Source organism: Bos indicus, chromosome 21 (assembly GCF_029378745.1).
Source record: "Bos indicus isolate NIAB-ARS_2022 breed Sahiwal x Tharparkar chromosome 21, NIAB-ARS_B.indTharparkar_mat_pri_1.0, whole genome shotgun sequence".
Classification (NCBI taxonomy): domain Eukaryota; kingdom Metazoa; phylum Chordata; class Mammalia; order Artiodactyla; family Bovidae; genus Bos; species Bos indicus.
Genome location: NC_091780.1, coordinates 34003995 through 34021013, shown reverse-complemented (window position 1 = coordinate 34021013; position 17019 = coordinate 34003995). Strand labels below are relative to the sequence as shown.

Sequence of the window (17019 nt, the reverse complement as noted above, 5' to 3'; positions counted from 1 at the left end):
ACTGGGAGTGGGCTCCAAGCAGGCAAGGAGGCCCAGGGCTGGCTTGACTGCCAAAAAACCAGATACCCCATAGGCCTGAACTCAGGACTATGGTGGGAGATGGCATCACTAATGTGTATAATTCTGTCCCCAAATTCACCCAAAACAAGGAAGGGTGCCTCCAAGTGCCCTTCCTGGTCCAGCCCAGCCAGCATCACCAATGAACAACTCTCTCCCTTCTCCCTGGAGCTCCAGGGGTCAGCAGGGCAGGCGCGTGACCGAGAACTCTGAGAGGCAACCAATGGAGCCATAATTGGGATTCCCCACTCTCTGGTCTCCCTCCCTTTCTCAGCATCAAGCTCTTTGGGCAGCTGCTAGGGCGGCAGGTTGGAAAGAAGGTTGGGGCAGAGCCCAGGGCTACTCACACCTCCCAGCTGAAATCCTGGTTATCAGCCATCCGGGGGAGAAGGAAGTAGGGATAGCAGGGTTCTGGGGCGCATAAAAGCACAAGTCATTCCCCTGGGGAGCGACCCCCCCCCCTTTAACGGCAGCCCCAATCCGTTGTCAGCAGTGCCCAGCGGAGCTTGGCATGGAAGGAGGCACGTTGGGGAGGCGGGAGTGAGGCGCGGACACGTGGTCCAGTCTGCTCAGCCCCGTGCATGCCCCCCGCCCCCTGTGAGGAGGGGTTTGGGGCTATGGAGGCGGGCCCGGGCAGGGGCGGGCGGTGGGCGGTGCAGAGCGTGGGGCGCCTGCCTGCGGCGGGAGCTGTCCCTGAGACCTAGTGCTGAAGTAGGAGCGGACGTGCCTGGGTGCCCGCCGCGTGGTAACCGGCGCCCGGTGCCCGGGTCAGCGAAGACCATGGCGTTCATGGTGAAGACCATGGTGGGCGGCCAGCTGAAGAACCTCACTGGGAGCCTGGGGGGCGGCGAGGACAAGGGGGACGGGGACAAGTCGGCCGCCGAAGCGCAGGGCATGAGCCGAGAGGAGTATGAGGAGTATCAGAAGCAACTGGTGGAAGAGAAGTGAGTGGCATCCCTTCCTGGCTCCAATGGCCCTCCCCATCCCCCAAGAGGCCCCCGGCCCACCCTTAGGGCAGTCTCAGACCCCGAGCCCCTCCCCTACTTTTCCAGACTAGGTAAGGGCCGGGCCCTCTAGGCTGCCCCCAGAGCCACCCCATGTCTAACCTAGAACCCCGCTCCACTTTTACATTTGGGCCCAGAGGGAGTGGGGGCAGGGGCGACAGGGGCCTGAGACGATGTGGGGGCACGTGCATTTCTGACGAAACAAGTAATCCCTTAATCCGATCTGGTCTCAGCCGTCTGTGTCTTCCAACTGGAGCTCCTCTCAGCCTGAGGCTCAGAGAAAAGCGCTGCAGCTGAGGGAGAATCAGTCATGGAGACAGATCCTGAGATGAGGGCACTCTTGTGTGCGGACAATGCTGGGACAGAGATGTACCTGGAGTGGAGTTAGGGGCTCAGCTCCACACTAGGCTGCTTGGGTCAGATCCTGGCTTCGCTTCTTTTTTGCTGGGTGACCCTAGGCAAGTTCCTTAACCTTTCTGTGCCTCAGTTTCTTCTTCTGTAAAATGTGGGTGGTGATAAAACATGCCGTATATGTTTATGAGGGTTAATACTTAATGCACATAAACCCCTTAGCAAGACACCTGGCACATGGCAAACCATTAAATGTTAGCTATTATTTCACTTAATCATGATAACAGTTTTGTGAGCTGCAAAATCTTATCCTCATTTTACAAAACGGGAAAATAAATGATTTACTCAAAGACAAAAAGTGGTAGCTGAGCCAGGATGCGAACCCGTGTCTGTCCCAAATACTTTTCCCCACACTGACACAACCTGTCAGAAAAAGAAAAGACAGACCGAGTCAGATGCCACCTATGTTAAGGTCCGGAAAGCCAGACAGACGTGCCCTGATAGCTGCATCGGGCGACGTGTGTGGAGGCAATAAAGGGCACTGTGATACCAGGGAGAGACAGTGAAGATTGATCTTGGCTGGTCAGAGCACCCAACATACCGGCCGGCGCGGGTGGGAGCCAAGTAAACTTCGGCTAGGACATAGAGACCCTTCCCGCCGCCTTCCTCGCAGGCCCCGCCCATTTTCTCAGCCCCGGCGGTGATTCCGCCCCCGGTGCCCCCACAGGATGGAGCGGGACGCGCAGTTCACGCAGAGGAAGGCAGAGCGGGCCACGCTGCGGAGCCACTTCCGAGACAAATATCGGCTGCCCAAGGTAAGCTTAGGACCCTGGGCTGCAAGACACATCCGGGACCCCGAGCTGTGGGCTCCGGACCCCTTTGCCGTACTCCTGGCACTGCAACGCTCAAGGAGTGTTTGATTAAATTAACGATTCTCTCACTCCTTCACTCATTCACGGTTAATTAGTGCCTGCCAAGGGCCAGGGCTTGATGCTGACAGGTAGCCCAGTCCAGATGGGTTTGTGTTTCTGGAGTCAATCCAGGCCCCTTCTCTCCTCCAACCCCCACTCACCCAACCCAGAGTCAGGCCTAGGCAGATGAAGAGTTGGAAGGCAGTAGATTCTACCTCAGGGGTAAAATCTCTTGGCACTTCTAAACACCCAGGGAGGGAGGTGGACAGAGAGAAGGCAGCACCTTCTGTGTGCTTGATCTTCATGCCCTTACCTAACCCTTCAGTAACTCTGCCAGGTAGCTACTACCCACATCTACAGATAAGGAAACTGAGGCTCAGAGAGATTAAGGGACTTGGCTATGGTCATACACAGCCAGAGAGTGATGGGAGTGGGAAAAGAGATCAAGCCCGTACGTGCTGAGCCTGCACTTGCTCCCAGACCCCTGGTTCCTTCCAAAGTATGAAGTCTGTCTGCAGATAGTAAAGTACCCCCTTGATTGCCCAAGTAGCTAGGAGGATGTCTCCTCTAGGCTCTGCAGCATCAGATGATCATGTAAGAGTTCTGTTCCTGTTGCCTAAGGAGGGAACTGAGGCACAGGCCACTCCCCCTGCCCAGAAGCTAGACTCTGAGGAGAAAAGGAAGCACAGGCTACACCTGAACTTGATCTTCCACTTGAATTGGAGGATTAGATATGTGAACGTCATATTCACTCATTCAGTACATGTTTACTGAGCCCCTGGCTGCCTCTGATTTCCCACAGGGCACTAGTCTTTTGAAAATCTCTCAAAGGAAGACTCAAACTCAGCTAGGAATGGATCATTCCTCAAATGCTTGCACTAAGGGTATAAGAGAAACAACTCTGCCATCAGAGAACTCTGAGTCCCCTAGGAGAGAGAAGACTTGGCTGTAACTGAGTAGGACATAAAGTGGAAAGCCAAAGAGCCCCCAAAGGGACAGGGAAGTGCAATGAACATCAGTAGGTAGGTGCTGTGCAAAGAGGACACAGACGTTGGAATGAGGGATACAGGTTTACATTTAGCTCCCCCACTTCCTAGTGCTGTGACTTTGGGCAAATTACTAAAGTTATCTGAGCCTCAATTTCCTTATTTGTAAAATGGAGAAAATAACACCTACCTCACAGTGGTGTTGTGAGCATTAAAAGCACTCAGCTCAGTGTCAGCCATGTGATAGGTGTTGGATGAATGGAATCCATCACTGTGATGGGTAACATTCTTCAGTGTAGTTAATGACAGTCAACACACAACTTAGCTGACTCAGTCTGACTCCGAAGTATTTTTATGTTGTCATTACTCACTGCGCTAGTGTCTCACCTTCAGTATCTCAGGGTGAAGTCAGGCCGTGTGAAAGGGCAAGGTCTCCATATCCAAGCGTCAAAAGCTTGATTCTGGTATGGAGAAGGGGGGCTGAGTTCACTGGAACCTGGAGTTCCAGAATCCTGGGGCCTGGAACACAGTCCAGGCTCCTCCTTGCCCCTCAACTCTGAGTCCCCACAGACCTGCAACCCCATCGCACCCCTTTCCCTCTTCCCTTCAGAACGAGACAGACGAGAGCCAGATCCAGATGGCAGGTGGAGATGTGGAGCTGCCCCGGGAGCTGGCCAAGATGATTGAGGAGGACACAGAGGAGGAGGAGGAGAGGGCCTCGGTCCTTGGGCAGCTGGCCAGCCTCCCTGGCTTGGACCTCGGCTCACTCAAGGACAAGGCCCAGAGCACATTGGGGGACCTCAAGCAATCAGCTGAGAAGTGCCACATCATGTGACTACTTCCCCTGGGGTTACCCACGGGGGTGACCAGAGGGCTGGGCCCACACAAGCGCTGAGAGCATGTCTCAGCTTCCAGGGACCCATATCCCATCTTGGCTTTGTCTCCCTGCCCCAGGCCAGCCCCAGGACCCTTCTCATCCAGGGCTCCAGTCTGCCTTCTGCTCTCACCCTCTCCACTGGGAGCAAAGTTCCCATTCCTCACCCTACCCCTCAGGACCCACCATCCCTACTCAGCCTGGGAAGGTCTCCCAGGATTGTAGGAATAGACCTGACCCTCTCTGACCATGGCCCCAAGTTCCTGCACACAGGAGAACCCATAGAGGGACACACAGAGGGACACAGAGATCCTGGTGTGCTCAGAGGGGTATGTCACAGATGCATCCTGGCACACAGAGACACAAACACGGGCCAGCTCCCCTGGGTGCCTAGCTCCTCTAGACACCAACACTCAGATATGCTCAGGGGAGCTTTAAGCAGACACTCACAACAGACAGGAGGCCTGAGTTCAAGTCTCCACATTTACTCTCCTTAAAACCCACCACCCTTTCTGGGCCTCAAGTCATTGTCTATACAACTGGAATGGACTGGGTGATTTCTAAGACTTCCTAGCTTGGCCTCCCTGACCCTTGAGAGTCAGTCCCACACCCCTCCTTGGGTAGAGCAGCAGCTGCAGCCATAGTCTCAAGCGGCTGCCACTGTGGGCTCTGGCTCTTGGAAGCTGAGTGATGCTATGTGAGGGGCTTAGTGCCAAGGATGAAGCTGGCACTGAACAGTAGCCCAGGAGGCTCCAGGCCATCTCTGGGCCCAGGGCCCAGCCAATTTCTTTTCTGTTCCTGTAGAACTCTCCCTGGATTCCATAGCTGGATTTCCTCTCTTAGTTCAGTGAAAAATAAAAATTCCAAATGACTTGCCTATTTCACTTCTTACTGACCTCCAGGAGTCTCAGGTTTCACAGGCCCCTAACCTTGGCCTTGGAGGGGTATTCTCTACCTCCTCATCCACAGCTTCATAGGAGTGCCAGCTCCTATAAGATACTCAAGCAGTCACCTAGATGGGCTGCACCAGGGAAGGCAGGGCCTCTGGGGCATTACCTGAGCCTGCAGGAGGGGCTGACTCAACCACAGCTGTCTCTGGCACCTGTGCCGATCCCCTTCCACATCTTGGCCATCGAAGGTGTAACAAAACGAAGGCAGGGCAACTGGCTTCCAGCCCAGGCACTACTGTGTGACTTTGAGCAGGTCCCTTTCCCTCTCTGAGCCTGTTTCCTCCCTCGCTGTGATATTAAGAGCCCCACTCAATAATAACAACACCTGTTTCACAGGGTGGCCATTTGTAAAGCCCTTGGCACATGGACCATATCAATAAATGGTAACTTGTTCTTAAAAAAAAAAAAGTGTAGAGTCCAAATCTCATCCTGCTCACCTATGTGTGTGTCCCGAGGGTGGGGGTTATCCAGGAGACCAACCAGGAGGCTCTGCAAGCAGGCCATCTCAGAGGCCTGCGAGGAGCAAGGTGCTACAGGCAGATCCTGGTGCCCCTGTTTCACACAGGACTGTAGAGAAGCCAGCCAAGATTTATAGGCAGAAGAGCCATCTTGGGGTTTGGTTTCAAGGGCAAAGCTTCCATTAGGTTCCTTTGTAAAATAAGAACAAGAAACATAAAACCTGTGCAGTAGGTAATGTGGGGAGGGAGAGGTGGGAGAGAAAGAGAGGACGATGAGTTAGGATGGGAGAAGACCCTATGGAGCTTTAACTAACCAGCCCAAAGAGAACAAATCAAACCACCAAGGAATAACAACAATCTCCATGAGCTGGCAGTTTCGGTTGTGGGGGCAGGGAGGGACGCAGGCCCCGGATCTGGGCAGTGATGCTCAGCTGTCACGCTGGGTCTTCTCTCTTGAACACCCCAGGGAAAGGGGCCTGGGCTGCCCCCAAGGAGGGTCATGGGACAAAAACCCCTCCTGACCTTCCTGGAGCTGGAGGAGACCAAGTTCTGGCCCCAGGTTGTGGGGGGTGGGGCATGGGCCACCTCGGCAGCATCAGCAGCAAGGCCCACGTCAGCACTCCGCCCTCCAGGGGCCTTCTGCCTAATGGGACTGGACAGACCCTTTCCCCTCAGTGGTTTGCAGGACCAAAGCGAAAGAGCAGGGATGCGGGCCGTGGGGAGGCCGGGGAGTGAACACTCACTGAACCCTCACAAAATGGGCTGGCTGGGGCCTGGGGTTAGGGAGTGGGAGGGGGCCGAGCCCCCATTCTGGCTCCTTGCTCACAGCCTGAGAACCCTGAGGGGCCCTGACCTGTCTGCCTGTCCCTGGAATCGAGGTGGAGAGGGCAGTGAAGGCTCTGGGGCTCAGGCAGAGATGGGCAAGGAGGGTGGGCTGAGGGGTGCACAGGCTCTGCTCGCCTCCCCACCTCGCTCTTCCTTCCCCTGCTCTCTGAACTTCCCTGTCAGCCCACGGCCCTCTCATCTCCAACCCTCAGTCTCCTTCCTGGCTCTCACCCACCCAACACCTATGCCCTCAACGTGAGGCTGACCTGGCCGAGCTGGAGTGCCCCCTGCATCTGCCGCACGCTCAGCCCTCAGCCCCGCAGTCCTCCCATCCTGCTTCTACTCCCACTTAGACCATCACTTTCTTGATGACTAGTCCATCCTCCGGGTGTGATGTGACAGCCACAAAGCCACTCACCACCAAAAATTTCCAGACCGATGCAAGTCCCACCATTAGGGCACCATAGTTTAGGGAAGGTATCATTCTTCTCCCGGCCCCTCCCTCCTGTTCTCTCCTTTCTTCCTTCTCACCCCGCAGGCAGTCTGAGGATACAGGACATGCTGACAGGTGATAAGACAACCCCTCCAACCCCCTCACTCTTTCAGGAGGAAGACAACAGAGCTGGCCGGCCTGCTCCCTCTCACCCCCACCCTCAGGCTCTCTGGCTCCAGAAACAGGGGACTTCAGGGAGATAAGTGGCGACCCCTGGCCCCTGCCAGGCTCAAGCCCCCTTCTGCCTTCACCCCTGCAGACAGCCCAGGCCTGGTTCCCAGAGGGAGGAGGGGTACAGAGAGAAATGACTTTCTGGAGGCCAGTCGATCTCCAGGGAGGAGCTGGAGAGGGTGGTGATGGGTTTGGAGTTGAGAGGCTCTTCCCTTCCCCCAGTGGCCATATGGTCCCTCCTCCAACACTGGAGGCCCCGGCAGGGGCAGGCAATGGGACATCTGGGGGATGTCCATTTGCTGAGCCCGAGCTGCTGGCAGTGCCTACTGACCCAGCTGACTCCTGAGGCTGGGCTGGGGGTGGGGAGCCGCACATGAGGGGAGTACGAGGGAACCATGGAGCCTGCTGCCCCGCCTCCCACCCGGTGCCTGCCAGAAATCGCTGTTCCCAGAATCCGTGTGAGGCTTGGAGCAAGGGAGCCAGGCTGGGCTAGGTCTGGGGAAGCAGCAACGCTGAGGCTGCCTTGTCTCTAACCAACAAGAACCGTGCCTGTGTCTGTTCGATCATGACTGCAAGTCTGTGTGGGGTCTGCATGGGTATGTGAGTGTTTTTGTAGATGTCTGTGGCCTGTGGCCTGTTAGTATCTGTGTATGTGTGGCGGGGGTGGGTGTGAGTTGCTCTGGGGAAAGTGCCCCCTTCTTTCACACCCCAGCCTCGGGGTCAGGCCACCTCCCTCTTAGGGAGGGCCTGGATGGTAGCTGGCCTCTGAGGACAGCAGACCTTCTAGACGGCGTCCCTCAGGAGCCGAGGTTCTGTGTCCTCCTCACCCTAGCTGGTCAGGCCGGCCAGACGCCTGGGTCCCTCAACCTGCTCCAGAGGCCCATCTGCTTCTCCCGGGGCTGGCCCCTTGGGTGACAGAGGGCCCAGTGCTGGCTGGGCTGGGGGACTTAGTGGAGGTGAGGGCACGGCAGGGTGAGCACCCAGAGGCTGGGAGGGAGAGGTGGCCTGCCCTGTCTTGGGCACTCTCAGAGTGTTAAAGGTGAGAGATGGAAACTCTTGCTCCTAGGGAAAAAAACTTATTAAAAAAGATTAGCATATTTCCCACAGGCCTGTCATTTAAAGAAAGTCCTGGGGAGCCCCACCTCCTCTGGCTGGGCCGCCTCCCCCCTTGGCAGGTGGCTTAGACACCTTCCCCAGGGCCTCCTCCGCCAGCCTCTGGCTTCAGGTCTTTCTTATACCCAGTGCCCCCATGGGGGCCCACTCCCCTCCACAATCACATGTAGAATAGTATCAGACCCCTGTCCTCAGATCGCCAATGCAGACATCACAAATAGAAACTGGGGCCTCCAGGGCCAAGCTTTTACCCCATTATCCTTCTATTCGATTAGTCTTTCACAAACCCCATCCTTCCTCATTCCCACTCTCCCTCCCATCCATTTCTCTCAATTTATCCCCACAACTGGATCCATTCATTCTCCTCCCTCCTTCTCATTTTACTCAGAGGGTTTTCTGTCCAGCCCACTCCCAAAAATAATCTGAATGCATTCCTCTGAAAATAACATTTTTTTAATTCTGTGTGCCAGGCTCATTTAATCCTCGCAGGTTCCCACGGGGCATTTACCTTCATCCTCATTTTACTGAGAAACAGGCTACTCAATGGGTCCCAAGCTTCAGAGCCACAGATCAAGGCCAGGAGTTTAGCTCTGCTTCCTGCCTTCCAGGTCACTGCTCCACACTGCCACCCAACGGTCAGGCTTCTGGAGAAGTTAGCCCTTTAAGGGAACTCGGGCCTTGGTGGCTGCCCAAGGGGGCGAGCTCCATCTCCCTAAGTTCCCAAAGATGCTCCTCCCACCCGAGGGTCGGGGGAGGGCTGCTGGAAACTACCCCAACTTGGGGGGCCCTGGGAGCTGAGCATGAGCACAACACACCCTAGAGGATGCCCTTTCCCTAATCTGGCTCTCTGACCCAGGGTGAGAGGGGGCGGAGACACTGGGTCCTGTCTAGGACGAGCAGTGTGCAGCACAGACATTCAGCAGAATCACTGTGGTCACTGGGCCCTTCTCCCCGTGCAGACAGGAAGGGCCTTCCCTGGGCTCTGAGGCCTGCGCTTGCAGCTCCCCACTGCTCTCCTGGACGGTGGGAGGCCTGGTAGTAGGTCAGCCTGGCTCTCCCGGAAACCCTGGGGCTGAGGGCAGGGGGCAGATGTGGCTTTCACTCCCCCCAGCCTATGACCTCCCCCAGCCTCCCGCTCCACCCAGCTTTTCCTGGAGCCCCTCTAGCCCCAGCCTGTGAGCTGGGGCTCTCTCTGCTGTTTTTCTCAAGGCAAGAAGAGAAGAAGAAATTCAGAAAATAATTTAATAGAAAAACAATGAATTATATTCTTTACACCCAGTCTCCTATAGGGAAGGCAGACAACTCTTGCCCCAAGGAGGCATTTAAGGACAGAAGGATTAGAAATCACTAACACCCTCTCTGATTGTTTAGAAAAGAAAAGGCTAAATAACTCCAGGTAGACATATTCTTTCCAGGTTAAAGACACTTTGTTCTCCTGGAAGCCCACGCAGGGGCTTGAGGAGAGAGCGACAGTGCCACTGGAGAGATGGGGAGAACCCAGGCCGGGAAAGGGGAGGAGCTTGCCTGGGGTCACACACTGGTGGAGCAGCCGTGTCAGACCCAGGGCCAGGTCCCTGGATCACTGGTTCCCCTGGGGCCCGCATGCCTCCCCGTCCCAGGCCTGGACCAGCTCTGCGGTCAGTACCGGCATTCCTCAGAGGGATGAAGGTGGGAGGGATGAGGACTGAGGACCCCTCCCCTTGTGCCCTCCAGACCAGGGCAAGAACAAGGCATGGGTTTCTCAAATTTGCCCCATCTCTACCAAAGATATTGTTTTCATGCATGAAGGATAATCTTAAAATATCGAGAGGGTAGGCCGGGGTCAGCTCCCGGAAGACTGGTTGAGCTCTGCAGGGCTGAGTGCATATGGTGGGATGGATGGTCCCTGAGGGGTCTTGGAAGCCCTGTTCCAGTGCACAGAGGGAGGTGAGGCTCCCAGGAAAGACAGGGGTGGGTACAGCTGCCTGCTGGCAGGGAGTGAAAAAAGCAGGAGTGCCCTGCAGAGGGCCCTGGCCCTCATCTCAGAGCAAAACCAGAAATCAACAGGCTCAGCGCCCAGCAACCACCAAACAAAAGTCACGTGACAGAAACACACTTCTCCAAGAGTTCTCCCCACCCCAGGCCAAGGCCCCATGCTCCCGGCACACACCACGGGCTCTTAGACTCTCTAGGAAGTTAGAAGTCGCCCAGGGGTGCTGGGGATCCTGTGGTATGCGGGGGTCCCAGAATTGGCCATCCAGGAAGCCTGCTCCTTAGTGTTGCTGAAGGCCACAGAATTCTGGGGGCCAGCTGGGGTGTGTCTCCAGTTCCCAGTGATCTGTCCGATCATCCTTCAGGGTCACTGCAGAGTACAAGCTGCGGAGGGGAAGTGGGGAGCGTCAGTCTCGGGTCTCCGGCAAGAGAGGCAGAATCTAGGGCTGCCCCAGTCTTCATCCCTCCTCAGGTGAAGGGTCAGACCCCAGGGCAGGACTCACAGCTACGAACAGACTCCGACAGCCCCTCTTTGTCCAGGGTCTCGGCTTCCCAGTGAGACTCTTTCATCTGCAGAACATAAAGGACAGACTGTGAGAAGAGGCCTTCAGACAGTAACGAGAGGGAGTCACAGCACAGGGAGCAGGGGACAGACAGCCATGGGCAGAGAGGAACAGAACGCACAAAGCTTCGCCCCAGTGTGGGTCCCCACATGCCCACCTTGACCTGCTCCTTCAGGTACTCAGCCCGAGCCATGAGATTCTGAACCTGCCAAGGGAAGACATGCCCAGGGACGCGGGGTGAGGAGAGGCCTTCAAGTCAAGCTCCTTCTCACTCCTAATGCTCCCTGGGATCCTCTGCCTCATCAGAACAACTTGCCTGAGTCCTTCTCTGCCCCTTCCTCCAGAAGCCTCCTGACTGCTGCTCAGTTCCCAGACCCTGCCTGTCCCTCTGCCCTGACCCAAGCACCTGAGCCCTGATGACGTGCACGGGAGTCACCAACTTAGCAAGTCTGTGAGGTTTGACTCCCAGACCTGGGGCACCTTGAGGGAACCCAAGGAGGTCCCCACACATGGAAGCAGGGCAAATGGGGAAGAGGAACCCCACCCCCCCATCCCCACCGACCCTCCCAACCCCAGTGGGCACCTCAGTGTGAAGCAGCTCCCGCCTCCGGCCTGAGGGCTCCGCTGCAGAGAGAGGGAGGGTGCGTGGTGAGGGCGGGGTGGCCAGGGGCCGTTGGGGAGGTGGGGCTGGGGCCTTACCTGCCAGCAGCAGCAGCAGCTCCCCCAGACTGTGCTGGTACAGGGCCAGTGCGTCCTGCTCCCCGCCAGCCTCTTCCTCCTGCAGCCACATGGACACTAGGTCGTCTAGGGGGACGACCTGGACTCCTCCTGCCCCGCCCAGACCCCTCCCAGCAGCTCCAAACCTTGGCCATGGCAGCCGAAGCCACTTCCAGGGCAGCCAGGAGGCGCGGCTTGTCCCGGGCCATCTCTGGGATGAGGGGCAAAGATGCACTGTGACAGGGGCCGTCTGCTTTCTCACCTCAGGACACCTACCTCCACCTCCCTCCCCCTTGGGCTGGAGGGAAGTGGCCGGGGAACTGGTGGTCAGTGGGGGTCAGGGCCTACCTCTGAGCAGGTCTCGGGCAGAGGTCCCTTGCCTCAGCAGGGCCCGATTGGAGGAGGAGACAATGGCCTTGAGCTCCTCAGCCCGGGATACATACTGCCCTACCTGCTGGAGGGCAAGGGGCTGAGGAAGGGCTGTCCCCCACTGCCTCCCTCGCCAGCACCCAGCTCCAGGTTCTCCCTTTGGGTCCTCAGTGATTGCCCCAAACTGCAACATCAGTTGCAGGGGCCAACTGAGGCCAGCCTGAACCCCTTCCTGGGGAGGGAGGTTCCTCTAGGAGAGCCAACCCCCAGAGGCCCTGGGACCCCTCCCCATGTCCTCAGGGGACTCTGATCACCTTTGCCTTAATTGCCTCCTTCCGCTGGGCATCCACTTCATCTGCAGAAAATGGGGGTTTAAATGAGGCCTCTGAAGCGAGGAGACCCCTGCCTCACACCAACCCCTCTGGAATCCCCCAAAGAAATGAGTTCCAGGTTTCTCCACTGTCTTGTCTCCCACAAAATTCTGGAAGAGGAGCTGCTTCTGGTACCCAGCCACTGTGGCTGTGGCTGACCCTGTCCTGCCACACCCGCCTGGCACTCACAGTGCAGGGCGGGGACGAAGAAGTCCAGGGCCTTGCAGTAGAGAGACAAGGCGGCCGCAGCGTCCCCCTCCTGGTCCTTCTTCACAGCCTGCACCACCAGGGCGGTCTGCGGGAGGGCAGATCGGGAGTCATGCCCACTCCCCACACTCACCGCAAGGGGTCATCCATACCCTGAGCCCACCCTCTGCCTCCTGCTGGGCAGGTCACCTGGTAACCACTGAAAGGGGTCGATGAAACCCCCCACCTGCCCTCAGCCCACCCGTCTCCACTGGCTGCTCACTGCTCGTCCCAGGCTCTCCCCACTGGGCATGTGCTCCAGGTCTACCCAAGGGTGGGCGAAGAAGTCCTGGAAGGAGATGCGGCGGCTGGGGTCCCGCTCCAGGAGCCGCTGCAGCAGATCTCGGCAGTCGTGGGAGAGTTGGGGCCGCAGGGGGAGCTGCGGGGGTAGGGGTGGAACAGATCACACTCAGCTCTGGCACCCTGGCCCCCAGCCCCCAAGGCCTGTCAGGACCACCCTGCCCTGGGGGGCCCCCAAGACACACACTGACAGATGGAGAATATGAGGCAAGGAGGAAGAGTGACAGGTCAGAATGTGACAGCCAGTGAGAGCCAAGCCTCCTCCCCAGGCTCCTGTCTTTGTGGTCCTATGGACTGTAGCCTGCTAGGCTCCTCTGTCCATGGGATTCTCCAGGCAGGAATACTGGAGTGGGTTGCCATTTCCTCTCCAGGGGATCTTCCCAACACAGGGATGAACACGCATCTCCTGTGTCTCCTGCATTGGCAGGCAGATTATCACTGAGCCACCTGGGAAGCCCTTCTCCCTGTGGGGAACCTGAAACAGGCTGTAGGGCAGGCCTTTTGCTCCCCACTTTGGTTGATCTGGGTCACCGGGACTGCATGGAGCCAACTGTCAGGCTAGAGCGTGCCCAGCTCCACAGTGGTGGCCTGGAGCCCACACCCCAGTCTGTGCAGGTGGCAGTGAGCTCTGCCACCTCAGGGCCCTGACTCCCGCTGCGCCTCACAGTTTCGAAGGCCCTGCTAGACCTACCTCAATAACCCGGTTGCTCCGGATCTTCTCTTCCAGCTCTGAGAACGACCTGGAGGCAAAGGGGGGCTGCCCGAAGAGGGCTTCTGTGGAAGGGAGGCAGAGGGCAGGCTGGGAGGGGATAGGGTCAAGCTGGGCCTGGCCCACTCCTGGAGAAGGGCCCCAGACCAGGCAAGTCAGTGTTTTCATTAAAACCCTTCAGGAGTGGCCCAGTGATGCTCTGACTGAGGATGCTCTGACAGTGCAGGCCTCCACGTGGGGGCAGGGGACAGAGCTCTCACCATACAGGATGACCCCCACAGACCAGAGGTCTACACGGGCATCGTACTGCCGCTGACACACCATCTCGGGAGCCATATAGAGTGGGGAGCCACGAAGCACGTGCTTCTCATCCCGGGGGGACATGTGCTGTGCAAAGCCAAAGTCTGCAGGCAAGAGGCCAGGCAGCAGGCTCAGTTTCTGCTCCTGCTTTACAGACTACCCGTGGGTTCCTGGGCGGGATTCCTCCCACCCTCTAGACTCACCAGGATTAACCCCACTTCCCTAATTTGCTCATGTCGTTTCTCTCACTACAAACCCTTCTACCTCCTTGAGGGCATATACTCTACCCATCCTGCACAGCCCCCTGCACACCTTTTCCCAGGAAGCCCACACCAATGAGGATAAGGGCTCACTAGGGGTTGACCTCTCCCTCACTGTCCTACTCAGCTCAGTGGACCTCTCTGGCCTCCAGCTTCAAGTCAGTTCTCCAAATTTTATCAGGGGCCACAACTACCCCTTTTCCCACTCCACACTTTCCAACACTGCCCCAGACTGAGTCATAGTCGGTGATGGATAAAGGACTAAGTCTGGTCACACTTTGAACCCTGACCCCACCCAGGATATCACATTGCTGGAGTCAAGCATCGGTAGCCTGAGAAAGGCCCTACCTTTTGGTGACGGGGCCCGTCCCTGGACATCCCAGCCTGTCGCTGTCTGATGACTCGAGGGCTCCATGAGAACCAGGGCTGCTGAGCGAGCCCAGGCAGAAGGAGCCCTCTGCACACCACCCTCCAAACCTCCACACCTTCCGTTCCAGACTCATACCTGCCAGTTTAAGGTGGGGCTTCTCCAGGGAGCTCAGCAGAATGTTCTGTGGCTTCAGGTCCAGGTGAGAGATGTTCCGTTCATGTAAGAACTGCAGGGCGCTGGCTAGGCAGTAGGAACCGTGCAGAGTGACAGGTCAGAGAAGCCTCTCTCCCATCCCCTCTCTTACCTGCCTGCCCAACCCCAGTTCTGGCCTGGTCTACCAAATGCTTTTTTTTTTTTTTTTTTTTTTTTGCCTGTGCTACATCTCAGCTGTAGCATGTGGGATCTAGTTCTCTGACCAGGGATTGAATCTGGGCCCCCTGCGTTGGGAACGCAGAGTCTGATCTAACCACTGAACCACCAGCAAAGTCCCTACACCAAATGCTTTACATACAAGCACCAGGCTCCCCCCCAACTGCTAAGACTTTGCCTCACGCCCACCTCGAGTGACCTCCTTCCTCCCTTGTGCTCCTTCACAAGTCTCCCCTCCTCCTAGAAGCCTCCCTAGATGTCCCAGCCCTTTAGGCCCTTGCTCTTCTCCTTGGCAAAACACTTGGGTCTTCAGAATGCTCCATGAGGTCTTTATGTTACTGAAGATGTTTCACGTGTGGAAGCTGGTACTCCCCACGGATGGGACTCCTCTCCATCTCTCTCACAGCATCCTTAAGCCAGGGATGGGCAAAACGAAGGGTGGGCCCTACAAATCCAAGCTGGGATAGCAGGCAACTGCTAAGAGTGTCACAACTCTAAGCCTGGGGCAGGGGTGGGGTGGGAGAGCAGAGATCATGGGAAGGGGCATCAGGCTGGTGTCAGAGGCTTTTACCCAACTGCTGCATGAAGACCCTAGCCACCTTCTCAGGCAGAATCCTGCGGGTGTGGATGAAGCGAGACAGGTCACCTCCTGCGCAGAACTCCATGATGAGGTAGATGTTGTCACTGTCCCACTGGGGTTAGAGGCAGAGAGGAGGCTTGAAGAGAGTGGCCCTTCTCAGCCCCCTTCGGTGGTCACCCCATCCCAAGCCCACACCTGGAAGTCTTTCAGCTGTACAATGTGGGGGTGTCGAATGCCCTTGAGGATCTCAATTTCTGTCAGGAGGTTTTCCACGGATGCCTTGTTCAGACTCTTCTTGGCCACACACTTTATGGCTACCACCTCCCGAGTATCCTTCTGTGGGGACAGGAGATTCAAGGGCTCTGCCTTGAGAGGACCAAGAACCATGCATGGCCAGAAGGCTCTGGTCCCCTCTGCCCTGCTCCTCCTCTCTCGGCCTACCCACTCACACCAGCATCCAGGTTGCCCAGCTGCCCTCTCTCAGGCCAGTAAGGCACCCAGATTCTGGAATCCTGGCTTCCCCACTAGCCTCTCTGCTTCACAATCCCTTTCATTGTATTCTAGAGTGCCCCTGCTAAGGCATGTTATTCACTGTTCTAAACTGCCCACTCTGCTTCCTAAGTGGGTCCAGCCTTCTAGAACCCTGCCCCAGACTCCTAGCCCACAGGTATCCTCCCTGTTTGGAGCCTAGTCTTCAGCCACTAACGCCGAGGCTCCATCGAGGTCTTCACTCGTCTCTCCGCACAACAGCGGTGTTTATTTGCTTTGAAGACCTATCTGCGGCGGTCACCGCACACCTCCTCCACAGAAGGTCAACCTGGCACAGGCCAAGCCGTGCACCCTTAGCTCACGCCGTCTCAACCTCTCCCCGTTTCCCGGCCCGGGCTTGCTTAGCGTCTGGCGGGCACCAGGGCCAGAACCTCAGAAGTTCTCGAGCCCCCAATTGCTGCCTCGCACAGAAGCCCCAAGGCGCCCCGCACCCACCTTGGCGTAGGCCTTGTACACCGTGGCATACGTGCCACTGCCCAGGCGCTCAGTGAGAATGAAGCCGTCCAGTCGCGGGGGGCCCCAGCCGGACCCCGCCATCCCGACAGCCCGCGCCCGCGGCCGGGCGCTTCCTGGTTCCCGGAGCCGGGGTTCCGGCCAGGAGCCGAGAGGGGAGCGCGCGCGCCGCGGTAGGACCGGACTCCACACTGCCCCGAGCGGCGCCCGCCGGAAGTGCAGCGAGGCAGGCGGGGCGGGGCGCCGGCGCCCGACCGCCCCGGCGCCCCTCCCCTCCAGGTGCGGCTCCTGGGAGCCTCCGCCTTCACCTGCACAGGAAATCAGATGACTCGCCAGTACCCGCAAGATCCATTTGGAGATACGCAGGTCCTCGCGGGCCTAACGGGAGTTAGCAGAGGTCACCCGGGAAATCCCATGCAGGCTAGACAGCATCTTATTAGATCGCCCATGTGAATGGGATAGGAGAGAAGCTCTATCTAAGACGTGGATAGGGTGTGTTCAAAGAGGCCCCTCTCCTCCAAGACCAGCAACTGTGAATGTGGAAGTACTGGAACAAGAAAGTACCATGGAAGAGGACAAGCAATCTCAGTAAGGGGCTCACACCCAGGGGTGAGGGACTGAGCCTGCCCAGACTGGCCAGGGAGCAGAGTGACCAGACACAGCATCTTCATCTTCTCACCTACGGCTGGCCTGCCTCAG

The 17019-nt window shown here is 57.4% G+C and overlaps 2 protein-coding genes across 3 annotated transcripts; one reads left to right on the top strand and one right to left on the bottom strand.

The window, feature by feature from the left end:
- The first annotated feature begins 694 nt into the window (after nucleotides 1-694).
- Nucleotides 695-5054, top strand: CPLX3 (complexin 3). The gene is made up of 3 exons (XM_019983288.2): nucleotides 695-1001; nucleotides 2140-2227; nucleotides 3920-5054. Exons 1-3 carry the CDS (start codon nucleotides 838-840, stop codon nucleotides 4142-4144), a joined length of 477 nt encoding a protein of 158 aa, XP_019838847.1. The 5' UTR covers nucleotides 695-837; the 3' UTR covers nucleotides 4145-5054.
- Nucleotides 5055-9421: 4367 nt separating this feature from the next.
- Nucleotides 9422-16517, bottom strand: ULK3 (unc-51 like kinase 3). 2 transcript variants are annotated; one of them, XM_019983821.2, is made up of 16 exons: nucleotides 16303-16516; nucleotides 15514-15654; nucleotides 15310-15430; nucleotides 14505-14609; nucleotides 13700-13843; nucleotides 13422-13504; nucleotides 12654-12809; nucleotides 12374-12479; nucleotides 12128-12168; nucleotides 11793-11895; nucleotides 11591-11655; nucleotides 11427-11505; nucleotides 11311-11351; nucleotides 10885-10932; nucleotides 10668-10734; nucleotides 9422-10548 (listed from the first exon to the last, which is right to left on the bottom strand). In XM_019983821.2, exons 1-16 carry the CDS (start codon nucleotides 16402-16404, stop codon nucleotides 10532-10534), a joined length of 1419 nt encoding a protein of 472 aa, XP_019839380.1. In that variant the 5' UTR covers nucleotides 16405-16516; the 3' UTR covers nucleotides 9422-10531. The 2 variants fall into 2 exon arrangements, with proteins under 2 accessions (XP_019839380.1, XP_070631480.1); XM_070775379.1 differs by lacking the exon at nucleotides 13700-13843 and having other exon boundaries at nucleotides 16303-16517.
- Nucleotides 16518-17019: the final 502 nt, after the last annotated feature.

What these genes read in the sequence shown, in the direction of transcription:
- CPLX3 (XM_019983288.2), top strand. Translation starts at nt 838, where the DNA reads ATGGCGTTCATGGTGAAGACCATGGTGGGCGGCCAGCTGAAGAACCTC. An exon ending in AAGCAACTGGTGGAAGAGAA is followed by an intron (nt 1,002 to 2,139) that starts GTGAGTGGCATC and finishes GTGCCCCCACAG; the next exon opens with GATGGAGCGGGACGCGCAGT. An exon ending in ACAAATATCGGCTGCCCAAG is followed by an intron (nt 2,228 to 3,919) that starts GTAAGCTTAGGA and finishes TCTTCCCTTCAG; the next exon opens with AACGAGACAGACGAGAGCCA.
- ULK3 (XM_019983821.2), bottom strand. Translation starts at nt 16,404, where the DNA reads ATGGCGGGGTCCGGCTGGGGCCCCCCGCGACTGGACGGCTTCATTCTC. An exon ending in GCCCCACCTTAAACTGGCAG is followed by an intron (nt 13,844 to 14,504) that starts GTATGAGTCTGG and finishes TCTTGCCTGCAG; the next exon opens with ACTTTGGCTTTGCACAGCAC. An exon ending in AGGAGGCAATTAAGGCAAAG is followed by an intron (nt 11,896 to 12,127) that starts GTGATCAGAGTC and finishes GCCCTCCAGCAG; the next exon opens with GTAGGGCAGTATGTATCCCG.